The 15040-nt window shown below is 34.4% G+C and overlaps 1 protein-coding gene across 6 annotated transcripts in view; it reads left to right on the plus strand.

Annotated features, from left to right (window-relative positions):
• LOC128996404 (aldehyde dehydrogenase, dimeric NADP-preferring-like) overlaps positions 1-14957 on the plus strand; it is a 61177-nt gene extending 46220 nt beyond the window's left edge. For 5 of the 6 annotated variants that reach the window (XM_054421720.1, XM_054421719.1, XM_054421725.1 and 2 more), the window contains exons 11-13: positions 432-567; positions 2064-2211; positions 14625-14957. In XM_054421720.1, coding sequence (XP_054277695.1) covers positions 432-567; positions 2064-2211; positions 14625-14651 — 311 coding nt within the window. In that variant the 3' untranslated portion in view covers positions 14652-14957. Of the gene's footprint in view, positions 1-431; positions 568-2063; positions 2212-3646; positions 6287-14624 lie in introns of those variants that run through there. The other variant, XM_054421721.1, reaches the window with a different exon arrangement.
• The last annotated feature ends 83 nt before the right edge of the window (positions 14958-15040 follow it).

A 15040-nucleotide genomic window follows, 5' to 3' on the forward strand; every position in this document is an offset into this window, starting at 1 on the left:
ATACACTGTTGTAGAACTTTTGTTTCCTTGTTTGTCCTTAACTAATCTAAACTAAGCTAACCCATCCATGTACAAAATATTTCAATTCTGTATAGCACGTATATAGTTGTTTAAAAAAAAAAAATTAATACTTTGCCACCCACAACTGTGTGAATTCTATAAATGCATAGGCAATATACACGATTCCTAGTCAAAGTGCATAAATTACTATTTTTGTTAGTATTACCTCAATTTCATACTTAGTCTAAAAGCTTCATTAAATGTGCAGAATACCTGGATTTATTACTTACTTACTTTTATGGCTTCATGTGTATTTTGAAATATTGGTTGGTTTCAGTACTCAGTAAAACTTGTTCAAATAGATTTTACGAAAGAACAATTACTCAAATTTTAATTTTACCTACCATTGTGACGAGTTGGTTCTTGCACAGTTGAGAGTCTGCCGTTTGGTGGTGTTGGCAGCAGTGGCATGGGAGCGTACCATGGCAAGTACAGCTTTGATACATTCACTCACCAACGCAGCGCTCTCATCAAAGACTTCAACCCCCTCCTGGAGTCCCTATCAGCGTAAGTTTTGCAGTGATTACAAGATCTAATAAGTTTAGTGCAAGTATATAGGGTGCGGTAAGGGGAGTAAACATCCCATTTCCCATCCCACTGATACAGTTGTAACCAGTTATAGATTTAAGATTTACACAGCTGAATTGGGCCTCCGCAGAGTGGGTTTGATAGCAATCAATTACTGATGATTGCCAAGTAAATCAACCTTTTAACCAAGCCATACTGAAATAAAAACACACCGTTACTGGTGCTGTGTAAACCATATCATATCTCATATGATAAATCAATCATAAAAAAATAATATTTACAGTAGCTCATTGAACTATGTTCTGTTTTATTAAAAACTAGCTGGCCCGACAGACGACGTTCTGTCCTAACGTGGTTTTATATCAAATACTCGTTTATTAATTATTTTCAAGATGAGCTCATTCGCATCGCCATTGAGTATACACGTATAAGAGTTGTCACATAATGCTATTAGTTGTTATCGATTTTGGTGATGTAGTTCAGGCCGCTGACGCTTGGGTCGTGGTAGTCTGTCGGTAGTGCAGTGCGCCTCTGAGGACCTTTTAATCATTTAGTTTTAAAAATATATTGTAAAACAACAAAACTAGAAACAAACAAACAAATTTCATCAACAAAAATTACATTTTACAACCTACAATGAAAGCAATAATTAAAAAAAAACAACCAAACTGCCTTACCGACAAGCCCAAGGTGGAGCACTGACGCTACTCTGCAACAGCGCTGTTCAGGTAATGATAACCTCCACTGATGAGTGGCTACTCTAGTACGTGTATACTCAATGGCATCGCTCAATCACGTCCTGGTTGAAGTTCGTTCGCCACGCTCACTCGCCTCCAATTTGAAGTTCTTTCGCACCCTCACTCACCTTTTGACTAACACATTTTATTGTATCCCACAGTTTAATGAAAATATTTTCCTCCAATGCATTGAAAGGATTTTTTTTTTATTTTAAAAATCAAATTACTAAATAATGGTTGGATGGATTATAAATTGCCTTACATAAAAACCCTCCCCTGGCACTAAGGAACACAACAAAAAAAGAATCATCCAATTCAGTGCAATCGTTCTCGAGTTATGGAATACCATCAAAAAAAGGGATTTGCCTTTTACAAAATATATGGATTTATCAAATACCCAGGGTAGGGTTTGATTTATCTAATTTTATACCCAACCTGGATTAAGGTTGCTTATGTTCGATTATTAAGCTAATCTCAACTTAAGCATAATGTTTCTGCAGGTTAATGTCCATTTAAATTATGTTTAACTACACTACCAACCTACTCATCTGGTAGGAGTGCCAAATCCTGTCTATAAACAAACCCTCCCATTACACCAAATAAAATAAATATAGATGACAGATGTATCTTTGAGTTAAAAAGCTCCTATCAGTTGGGAATAAAAACTATCTGTGGACTGGCAGGGAAGGATTGATTAAGTTTTTAAACATGTTTTGTAACAATTGCCCGTGTGTTCAGGAGTCGGTACCCACCTTACTCGGACAAGAAGATGAGCTTCATTCAGATGATGATGAGGAAGCGAGCTGGATTGAGGATCCCGTACGCCACACAGCTGTTCTCATTCCTTCTTGGTGTGGCTGCGACATACGCATTCATCCAACTCAGGGTAAGTACAGTCTGGTATTTTGGTTGTGTACATGTAAGACTACTTCACGTTTGGACAACTCAGGAGTGGTTTTTTGTCTGAATTGGATAAAGGTCTAAAGCATTACAAGTTAATACAAAAGTGAATGAATACGTTTGATAACCAAACATTGTTTTTGTTTGTGCATATAGTTATAGTCGAATAGATTACAGAATAGGACTGGCCTTTGAAGAGGTCGGGGATGCGACGTTGCCACGTCGTTCTTGGCCGGTGAGCTGACGTTCACCTAGAGCCCGGCACCCCCCTTACTCTATCTTTCCACTTGTAGTTCAGTTCAACACTACAAATTAATAATTTATTTGTTCTTGGTGGTATCGGTTAGTATTGTTATATTTTTAAATCGTCTGGAACACAAAATTCATCCCATACATTATTATGGTTTGATTATTTTCTTCCAATTGTCTTTAAAATGGCTCAAACAGCTACCAGATGCAGTTTTTAATAAAAAAAAAAATATAAACATAAAATTAATAAATTTTAATTGAATCAATAAATCACCGTAACAGTTAATAACACAAAAATGTGATTAAAAAATATTGTTAATCACAATAACAGTAAATTTATATGACCAGACAATTTGTATAGCAGTTCTAAAATATTGCTCAGCTTATTGTTTGATACATGAAACAAAATTAACAAGGAAATGAAGAGGATATAACCTTCCATATTATTCATTTGAGATGGGGACGCCACCTATGAGCCTATTTTAACCTAAATATGAGTGAAGGATGAGTGTAGAATGGAGTGAGATGCCTTGTGTAGCTTTGTTACTGGCCTGTTTTGAATTATAAGCACACTTTAAGGCAATTTATTGACAAAACAAGAGAATATGCTCAAAACGCACAGGTCAGCTGTCGGACAAAGACTGAGTGCGTGGGACAACTTGGCAACAGTGGACAGTTTTCTGAAAGCTGATTGGATGCCGCTTGCCCTTGCCCTCACACCACGAACTGGTTTCGGTCCTATTCTGTAATCTATTCGACTATAGTAAACTAGAGAAGCCTACTATTTTTACAGTAACGGAATATAGTTGTAAAACTTGTACGTACTTGACAGGGTGACTCATACTTGGCGGGTGCGTTGATTTTCCTGGCTACTGTGACGAGACCAAGCATTGGAATGGGAACAGGCTAGAATTATGTGGGTGAAGTAAATAACACTAACAATCTCTCAGATTTGAACTAGCCTTGCTTGGTCACGATGGTAGTTTGGTGGAGTCCTTAGTTCAAAAATAAACCTACTAGTATTGGTTTTCTGACATACTCCTCCAAAACTAATCTTGGAAGAATCTAAACTATTTACTCACTGAAGGTTACTTTATATCCCACCAAACCTAATTGTAACAACTGTTCATCATTGTTGGCTTGTATTTTAATGGTGTTGGTTTAATTGTTAGGCTCGAAAGTACACAGCTTGAAGACACGACTCTTCACTTCACTTCGGTTTAAACTTAAGTTTTGTTTTAGTACACCTATAAAGTGGCATTTTCCCAGATAAAATCTTGCAGCTATAACAGTTATCAGTTATCCAGATTACACAATATCTGGATTCTAAACAATTTATCAGTGTCTGTATTTCAAAGTAGTGTCTTTACATCAATTTATGATCAAAACCATGTTTAACCAGAATTTTTGTTTCATCCAGTTTTGATATCTACTGTGCATAAAAAGCCACACTACCTTTGTAAGGCTACCTGTAAAATCAACATAGTTTCATCTTTATACGTTATAATACAGATTGTTACTGTGCTTTTATTTATGATCGATTGTGTTGCACGTTTTAAACGTTATCAAGGAACTTAATCGTAACAATTTATTTGATTGAAATATTTATTCATATTTATTATATAATTTTTGCACATTTAATATAAACTATTATATTTTAATAGCTTTGTCCTATTGGCTTAGCTTTAAGTTGTTAATGATTTCAAATCATGGTTTCAATACCAGGGTTATTACAAATGATGTTCATGATTTCATACATACATAAAATATAGTTTTATTTGTTATACAAAGAAATAAAATGGTTACAACTTTTGAAAAACTCAAAAATTTTCGACACAGATCTGTAAATGCTCGATACGGGAACCCCTTGTGGTACGACAGATGTCAATAATGTAGTCAAGCTCTTGCTAGACTTTGAAAAGTGTGTCTAGGTCTATTGTTTCGATAGCATTGGTAATCCGTTGCTGGATCTCAAGTATGCTATCTGATAATGGTGGTGTGTATGCCTTATCTTTGATGGATTCCCACAAGAAAAAAATCAGGGGGTGATGTCCAGAGATCTTGTTGGCCGGTTCAGGGGTGTGTCATTATTCGGACCACCGAGCTCGTTCCATATCTCAGGCAGCACATTGTTAAGTTCAGCCCTACTACAAGTAACATTCAAATGCAGCCATTTCTCTTAAATTCCAAGTGTCACTTGCCAATATAGTGGTTACTAGAAGGATAATCGTTAAACCTGGTTCTAAAGTGTCGTTGCACACTAATAACAGATTGGTTAATGTAATATCCCAACTGGCAAAAAGCTTTCCTGCCTTCAAATTCAGCCATAAAGCCCCGTTTCCATCAAACATTTTCTGCTCAAAACATTGTTGTCAGCTAAACTCACAACAAAGTTGGAGTAAAATGTTGAATGGAAACACTAGCATAATGTTTTGAGCAGTGTTGGCCAACAAAAAGTGTTGGCAGCCGTTGCAGCTGACAACATTGTTGTGAGCTGTGCTCAAAAGGTAATGGAAACGGTGTCCAGCTGCCAACATTGCTGTGAGCAGAACTCGCGCATGCGCACTTGCTCTGTGAGTAGTTCCAGCAGACGCCACGCCGCACATCCACCGCAGCACCATCGCACCTCTAGCCTAGCAGACGGGTTAAACACCAACAACACCACGTGTTTTTGTTTATGGTGTAAACATTCTTGTGTAGTGTCGGTGTAACTTGTTGTGTTGGGCTTTTGGACGGTATAGTGAGGCCATGGCGATGTCAAGTCAATATTGGGGAAAAGACGAAGTGTTAAAGTTGATATCTTTGTATTTGTAACATTAACTAATCGAACAGGTTTTTAATTTTAATTTTGAGATTCATGTATCAGGATTCGATCTTTGAAGCCAACTGTTGTTAATATGATCAAAATAAAACAACGAATTCTGTTTACTTAGTTGAGATTACAAAATAAATAAATAAAGATACCCTACTAAATAATGAAATGTTTACAGTTAATTAAAAACAGAAATAAGAAAATCAGTCGTTCAATTTCTAAAATCGGCCAGGGGGTAAAATTCCGGGGGTAAAATTCCGGGGGGTAAAACTCCGGGGGTAAAATTCCGGGGTTAAAATTCCGGGGGTAAAAATCCGGCCCGTACATCTTCAGTTGTCTAAACGCTAGTTATATGGACAGTTCAATTCCGGTTTTCATCGCTAATCTAATTAATCACGCTCTGACTATTTTCATTAGACTTCCAAATCCGCGGGGGTAAAATTCCGGACGCGAACAAACTTTTGGCCACTCAGGTTACAACGTCATAGTACGTCAGCTTTGCCCAGGGGGTAAAATTCCAGGGGGATAAAATTCCGGCGACCCGTGGATGGTAGTGAAATGTGCTCACAGTAGAAGGATTGGTTGGCGGGAAATGTTGGCGCGAAATGTTGGCGCGTACTGCTGGAATGGAAACAGCGCGCCAACATTGTTGGGAGCTGTGCTCAAATCAACTTGAACTTAGCTCCCAACATTGTTGGTACAAAATGTTTGATGGAAACGGGGCTTTACACAACACTTACAACAATTGACTTGACAAACAGCTGATATGCACCAATGTAAATGAAACTTTATGAGTTTTTCTTTCCAATGGTACCAACTAAAATAGTTTTGAAACAAATTAACCCAGTAATATTTATAATCAAAATCAGGAACATAATTTGTAATAACCCTGTATTTTTACTTAATACTAGTTATTTGATTTTGTACCATGTATCTGATTTTTTTACTTGTTTTCTTTTCTTTATTGTTTTACCAATGTACTGATATTGCATTCTACAAATAAATGTATATTTAAATGATATTTTATTTTGCGTAGAATCCTTTGATCCCTGGAGTGCCAACTTTAGGTCAATTGCTAATGTTAGAACATGAATTAAAAAACAATTTCCCAATAGCTAAGTCAAATTGTGGTTGTTTAACTACTTACATACCGTACCAAGTGTTTGGCAAAGGTTTGGCTCGACAAAGGTTGGTATTGAAACCCAGCAATAGGAAATTTGTTAACACAAAACTAGGGATGGACGAGACTGGATTTTATGTTCGAGATGAGATTGAGGTGAGATTTTTTTTCTTGTCCCAATTTGAGACAAGACTATAGATCTCATTACTATAGGGAATTATTTGTTTGTCCAGTTTTACAATGGTTAACCCTAGGATTGGCGAGACCAATTTTCAGTATGTGCTTTGTGGAGTGGCACGCTTAATTTGGTGAATTTGTAAGGTGGTTTTTCAAAAATCTGTATAAAACTAGTAAGTAGAGATAAACTATTGAGCTGTACATTCATTTTGTTCGTAAAATTCAATAGAATTAAAAAAAAATATATTTTTTTTGAAAAAAGTAAAAGAAAAAAATTACTTGGTGGTTGTGAGTTCACGCGTTAATTCCATTCAAATGTAACTCATGATTAGATTGATATACCTATGTTATAAGGTTCATTCTTATAAAAAATGAAACAGAATCTCATCTTTCCATTGGTATAAGAGTTACGTCATTTCATCGATTTTAACTGTGCGTAAAATTCAACGGGAGAAAACGTTACATTAATCGACAAATTTTGGTGGCTGACACTTCACATAACACAATTTGAGATTGACATTTTTTGTTGATTCGCCACTTGTAGGGTTGATAAATAACAATAAAGCACTATTAAAACAACAACTGGTACTTTGGTATTATACGGAGGACACATATTTTAAAGTGCGCTGTGGCGGTTATGTTAGGTTTTGGATTATCATAAATATGTTTGTAGGACTTTCCTTGTTTCATTATAAATCAAACGATACCAGATGAGTCATACTTTCTATTTATAATAAACCCAATTTAACATAACTGCCGCAGTGCGCTGTATAAGGGTGGCCTCCGTATAATATCAAAGTACCCAACAACTAAAGAACAATAACTCCTTTATTACAAAAGTTTATACAAAAAGAGTGTACAAATAAACAAAAGCTTACAAAAACCTAAATAGTTGTGAAAGTCTTAAATAAGAAATAAATCAAATAAGACATCTTTAATGTAATGCCCCCAGTACACTCTCGCCGAGACGCTCGCCGAGGCGCCTCGCCAAAACGCTCGCCGAGAAATTCGGGCGAGAGCTTATGCGAGGTAACCGTATACACTCTCGCTTTGTCTCGCAGTCGAAATGGAGGCAAACTTCGATGTGGAAGTAGCGCTCGTCACTCGTGCAGTCTCGGGTCCTTTGACTCGTGTCAAAAAACCGACTCCAGACGGAGCGCCGGCGAGCACGAGGCTGGGCGAGGCGAGGCGACCCGAGTCAAGGCGAGAGAATACGAGCGAACCGAGTACACTCTCGCACTCGCCAACGCTCGCCTTGCCTCGGCGAGAGTGTACTGGGGGCATAAAACTGCAACATGTACACCACAACTAACTGTTTAACAAGAAAAAAAATCTATAAGAAACTAGATAATTGTAGTAGCTTGTACAGTGTTACTTCTTACTTCTGATCTCAGTGATAATGATATCACATACAGTAAAACCTAGTATATCCGGGACCAGGGTCATAAAACTCATAACGGATAAGCTAATTACGGGATAAACCGATTTTACTGATTTTAGTGATGTACATAGTTAAAAACGCCTTCAGAAAGTCTCTGGAATACCAGCAAAACAGGAGCACATTGTTGCTGCATATCATTTGCAAATGCATTCTTAGCCTATTTGAATGAAATTTCAATCTCATCTTCAAAAAGTCTTTGAGCAAAGTCAATCTTGCTTGAACTAAGGAGATTTTTAAATCTTGCAAATTTCTCCTAAATTTGAGACACACCCATCCCTACGCAAAATACAAAAATGCCTTTTAAAAATGGCTGTATGATTAATACCATAGACAAAAAGAATGAAATATAGGCTGTCAGCCGTGCTAAGGTTGCCATGGTTACCATAGGTTCCGGCGCACACTGCTGTAGTTTACGTAGCGCGTATGCCGTAACTACCGTGGTGCTCCAAGCGGTGTGCGCCAGAACTTATGGTAACCGTAGCACAGCTGATGGTCTATATTTAATTCTTTTTGTCTATGTTAATACACAGACAAACTGAATTACCATTGACCAGAGTTTTTGGGGAGCTACAGACACAAGAGTTGTATAATTCTTGTAGAGTTAAATATTACAATACAGTAGACTCCCTCTTATTCAGACACCTTTTAACCGGACATCGGTTTAACCGGACTACACTCGGTGGAAATTACATCTCTTTACTTTAACCGGACAATTTTTATCAGCACATTGGTTTAACTGGACTAGATCGGCAGGAAGTGGGCACTACTGAAACGACTGTTCTCGTGGGAAAGATTTGAGACCAGTGATGACGTGTCTAAATACAATGCTATCCTAAATTTAAGTTAAATATCACAGTAAACAGTCCGTTTTAACAAGTTTTTGGGGACGTCGGTTTAACCGGAAAACCCGTTATCCGGACTGGCCTCGGGAAGTCTACTGTATTACCTTAGCTTAATGAAAAAATTAGATATGCTTTATGATCCAAACTAAAACCCTATTCACTGGTTATTGTTCACATTATAAAGCTTTCATCATCCTTGTCCATCCGGATGGAGAAAAATATAACTGATGGAAAATCATTTTATTTTCATAACTAAGAAATAAAGTTTTAGAAATTTCAAAAAAATTTTTTGAAAACAGCTTACCTTTTTTTTATGTTTTGAATATTGTTTTTTAAGTTATGACATTCTTGCTCAATTGCTGTAGACAAGTTTAAAATATGAAGTTTGTCCTCTTTTTACTCTTGTAAATACTGTAGTTCCCAAAGCTATGTTTGAATAGTAAAAGACTAAAGTTTCATAAAATCCTATAATCTAAAACAAGCGTGTGTACGGGCAAACTTTAATTTTCGTCCGAGGATTGTTGTTTTTATTTTTGGTTGAATATCGATCATATCGATATGGCCACGAGAAATCGATTGGAGTTGGTCACAATGCTGGGAAAAATCCTGTTTCTGTCCTACAGCCCTTAAAAGTACCCATGTTATTGTTAATATCTTTTTTTAGCGGCAGTTAACAAAACAGCTGTTACAGGTTATTTTTTTTGTCATAATTTAGATTTGACGTGTAAACAAAAATAACTGCGTTGGTAAGTTTGGACTAAACATTTAAAAATATATTGTATTTAGTTTATTATGTACATATAAGTGTTAAATTTTCAAGGTTAATTATCAAGATTAAAAATAAAACTCTGTTGACTTCCAAAGCAAAAATATTTACAGAATTAGCAAGGGATAGAAGGTTCTGATCATCGAGAAACAAATTTCACCACTTTGTTTACAACCGAACAAGATCCAGAACCAGCTCATACATCTCATAAATGTCTCAGAACCTCGGTCAAGTCATGCACTGAAGAATGAAAGTAGTGAAATAATTTCAGATCTTTTTGCTGAGCAATAAAAAAATTCCTAAAACCTATAAAGTCGCCACGTCGGCTAATTATTGATTTAAGCAGAGATTAATTTTAAAGCATTACGCACCCACATTGCAAGCAGAAAATATTCAATAAACGGTATCAGCATTCTGACACATACTTTCTCCCATAAGTTTGTCAACAACCTTTATCATGTGTAAGCGGTGACAGTAATTATACGGAAATGGGATTTGTACAATTTTGTTCAGAATTTAAAGAAATATAACATACAGTACTAAATTTGTATCAAAATCGTTCGGGCCATTTTTAGGGAAATCCGATTTTTCTGTTATTTTATGGGGTTTTTATGGGAAAATAACATAATTTACAATAACTTTTGAACCGTAATTTTTACAGAAATGGGATTTGTACCATTCTGTTCAGAATATATAGGACTATGACATACTAAATTTTTATCAAAATCGTTCGGGCCATTTTTGGGAAAATCCTATTTTTCTGTTATTATATGGGGTTTTATGGGAAAATCCCCATTAAAAAACAAAATTTCTAAAAAATGAAAAAACTATCGATATTGTAAGGACCATAACATACTATGTTAAATCAAAACCGGATTTTACTCTAAAATCCTATTTTTTGTTATTTTATGGGAAAATAACTTAGTTTACAATAACTTTTGAACCGTAGTTTTTACAGAAAATAACATACTAAATTTTTATCAAAATCGTTCGGGCCATTTTTGGGAAAATCCTATTTTTCTGTTATTATATGGGGTTTTATGGGAAAATCCCCATTAAAAAACAAAATTTCTAAAAAATGAAAAAACTCAAAATTGTAAGGACCATAACATACTATGTTAAATCAAAACTGGATTTTACTCTAAAATCCTATTTTTCGTTATTTTATGGGGAAATAACTTAATTTACAATAACTTTTGAACCGTAATTTTTACAGAAATGGGATTTGTACCATTTTGTTCAGAATTTAAAGGGCTACAACATAGTAATTTTTATCAAAATCACTCGGGCCATTTTTGAGAAAATCCTACTTTTCCGGGTTTTTTATGGGAAAATCCCCATTAAAAATCAAAATTTCAAAAAAATGAAAAAAACGCCTGGAGATACCATGGATTAGAACCTACATACCAAATTTCATCGAGATCGGACCACTGGTGTAGTCCCTAGCTCTGTACACATCCAGACACACACACACACACATCACCTCGAAAACCACTTTTTTGGGTCCAGGGGGACCCAAAACGAATATATCCACTCATTACTCAAACTCAAAAATTTTGACGAAAACAATACTTTCTCCATATACTATGGTATAGGGGGAGAAAGTAAAAATTTATCATGATGCACAAAACAAAATTATGCTACTGGGCAATGAGAAGGTTTGCAAGAGTTTTGATTCAATAATTAACTTATTTCATAAATGTTTTACTAAATCCCGGTACTATTTTTATTTTACTAACTAGTGAAATATTTTTTTGTAACCTATTTAATAAATTATAGCCTACATAAGATAGAGTTAGAGAGGTTTTTAAAATGTGAGTGCAAAGTTATTTGTTGTAAATTTTGGTCTAGTGTGCGAGAAAAAAATCGGTAAAAATAAAATTGTTCATCTCAATTTAATTTGATTTGATTTGATTCAGTACATCAACCCAGGAATGGCGTCAGGAGTGATTTAATAAAACTAACTAAACTAAAATACTCATAATTATCATGCATGACGTAACATAACATCAACATTAATATTGTTTCAGCTCAAATAAAGTAAAACAAATGCAATATAAAATTTTTACATAAAAAAAATCATAATTAAAATAACAAATGAAATTATTTTAAAACCAAAAGTTTCAAGTTTCAAATAAAGCAATATATAACTAAAACTCTTCAAAGAAGTACATTAGCCTCGTTGATAAGAATTTTTTTTGTTAAATTTATTGTTAAAGTTTCAAATTTGATTTTGTAGGAAGTTTATTATAAAATTTGGTTACCTGCATACTAAGGTGTCTTTGTGAAAAGTTGCAGAGTATTTGAGCATTTATGGCCAGGTTTTCTCTAAAGTAATTGTGATAGTCTCCAATAAGTTGTAATTAATTAAATCTGTCTTTTACTGATAATACTGTTTTATTGACATACATTCCATAAACAGTCCATAGTCCTCAAAATTGCTAAGGAACGATATATCAGGCCTTTTTATTTCAAATTTATATCAGGCCTTGATCGTATGAGAAATCGAAAGAAACTATTGCTGTTTCAAAACAACAACCGATATGCTCATTTAAGCTAACACGGTCAAATGTCGCACCGGTACGATGTATCGTCGCTTAGCACTATTTGAATAAAACACAAACATAGATATATCGTTCCATAGCACTTTTCGGGAAAAAGACGCACAACGATATATCGTTCCATAGCACTCTTCGGGGGAAAGACGCACAACGATACATCGTCGCATGGCACTGAAAGGGTTAAAAAAAGAGAAGAAACAAATTTAATGAATTACAATGCCAAGAGTAATAACAAGACTGAAGAAGAAGAAGAAAAAATTTTAATTGAAATATAATATCAATATTCTGTTGTAACCAAGTGAAAGGACACCATGACTAAGAAAACCCAATAATAGAACCAGAAGAACAGAAGTGGGGTAACTTAAATGGAATTAAAATAAATGTGAATGAATGAATGAATGAATTGAATGAATGAATTGTGAATTTATTCCACCACATATATAAAAATTACACAACCAAATGTACAAAAGAAAAAAGGGCTTTATGCAAAACTAAACTAACTAACTATAACTAATTAACTATATACATGTGTAAAAGGTTGTTCCTATCTAATTAGTTCTGGAATTAGCAGACATAGGCTGTGCCTGTGCGTCTGCTAAGTTGCTATAAAGATTATGAAGTTAAAGTGGTGCAATTTAGTTTTATTATTTTGTATGAGTGAAAATAAAATTAAATGAAAAGTAAAATTAAATGAAAAATTAAATGAATTTAATGTTTAATGTGTTACTTTATGCAGACGATAATATTCTCCTCTCCCCAATGAGCACTGGGCTGCAGCATATGATACAAAAATTAGAAAACTACTGTGATCTGGACGGATTAAAATTATCTATGGTAATAACAGAACTTTCAAAGCCCAATCCACCGATCTAGGTCCTGTCCTTCAATTTTTGGAAATTGTACCTACCGTCGGTAAAAACTGGTTTGCCTACTCTTATAACACCTACTTCTGTTGTTGAATCAGAGATTAACTAATTGTATTGTTTCTACTAATTGCTAAAAAAACTGTAAAATAAGCGATGATATATCAGCTGGCAAATTAATCAAAGAGTCGACTCAATGATTGTGGAAATACTCAGGATGTATATAACAGTTTGATATAATCGTAGATAAAAAATAGTCCCTTGGTAGATTTCTCATCCTTATGGAACAGCTGAAGCCAATTTTATTGTTAGTTCTGTCCGGTTTTCTGTAGATGTCGTGTTTTTTTTTTTTTACAATTTGTTTCTTGTGATTTCATTAATTTAAAACCTCGTTTAACCAAATAAAACTATCTTTTCATAAACAATAACTTGTCCACTAGGTATATAACCAAACAGCGAGACACAAATAATGAGAAACTAACCCTAAAATAATAGAAACAAAATATAATAATTCTTTAGGGATGTGTTAAAAAATAGTAAATACAGAACTGGCATAGTATGGTTTCTTCTTTTTAACTATTATAATAGGTTTATAAATTATAAGACCAATTTTCTTGGATATGAAAGGATGGTTCTAAACAAAACAAAACTTGGGAAATTGAATTTTATTCTCTAACTCTCTCTAAATAAATCTTAAAAATAGTTTCTCTACAAACATATTTGGCTTTGTAGGCTATATTGCTTTACTACCATACTTTTTTGGTTGCTAGTCAGTATACTATATTTGAGGGGCAGGCAGAGATGATAATAAAAAAAATAAAAAAATTGAAGAAGAAAGAAGAAATGGGGAGGACGAATAGAAGGGGTTAGATATATTGCTTCCAGAAAACTTTTGTTCCGATTCCTATTATTTGAGAATAAAGCAATACTATGTATGCTTGGTTCTCTAATGATCCTGAAAAACTTTCATTGATCTCCTTAGTAATACATACATAAGAGGTTTTACAAACAATTACATTTTACAGTTGATTACCGTACCCAAAACAATTTCTACAGGACTCCATTCAGATAAATGATTTACGATTTAAAAAATAAAGATGTTAAAATAACATAATAAACTCATGTAAAAGGAACAAAACTACCATTCAAAATTCGACTGTAGTCATCTTCTCTGATTGTGGAAACATAAGGTCCTCATCCAGTGGTTGAGGAGATGACGTAAACTTTCAATTATCAAGTAACATTTGCAGACGTCTTTAGCAGTTTTAATTATATCACAGAGGTTTCCAAAAAAAACCAAAGTCATCTAAATACCAACTGAAAACAGGAGGGAAAATTGCTGTGTCTTCAATATCTAAAAGGGTAAAAATTCGACACAAACAATCCTATCGGCTGCTAGTGAAACATCATCATTCATTATCCTTCAGATCTCGCACATTTCAGACTAGACGCTAACTTTTGGGTTATTGACACCACTAAATAAAAAAATATATAAACAATTATATTTAGTGGCTAGACAGAAATATATTGTATGTAATTGCTTTATCCTGAATGTGACTTTGTTTCAGGATGAAGACATTGCTGACAAGCCATGAAGATAGAAGTGCAAAGAACCAAAGTTACCTTCAAGCCTTATACTATATAGCAGAGTTTAGTTTACTGTTGTAGGTATCATACTCAAAGTTTTTTATTTGTCATCAAATATAGCTAGCTAAATGTGTATAATATGCTTAATCTTCTTACATTCCTAGAACTGATTATTGTTGTTGCCAACCTAGTCTTGCCATGCGCATGAAAAGACTTTTCACAATATTTTTAATCATTGTGAAAATTGTCATGAAATATAGGTACTCAAGGAGATTGTAATACTTGTAATAAATTTGTTATATTTTATATTTTAACTGTGAGTTTTATTATATCCATTTATTATTTTGTTATAAAGAGGAGGTGGGAAATGAGGAAAGTATTGAATCGCCTGGGCAGA

Source organism: Macrosteles quadrilineatus, unplaced genomic scaffold, assembly GCF_028750875.1.
Source record: "Macrosteles quadrilineatus isolate MER2022 unplaced genomic scaffold, UCM_ALF_1.0 Scaffold_6__1_contigs__length_79288215, whole genome shotgun sequence".
NCBI classification, from domain to species: domain Eukaryota; kingdom Metazoa; phylum Arthropoda; class Insecta; order Hemiptera; family Cicadellidae; genus Macrosteles; species Macrosteles quadrilineatus.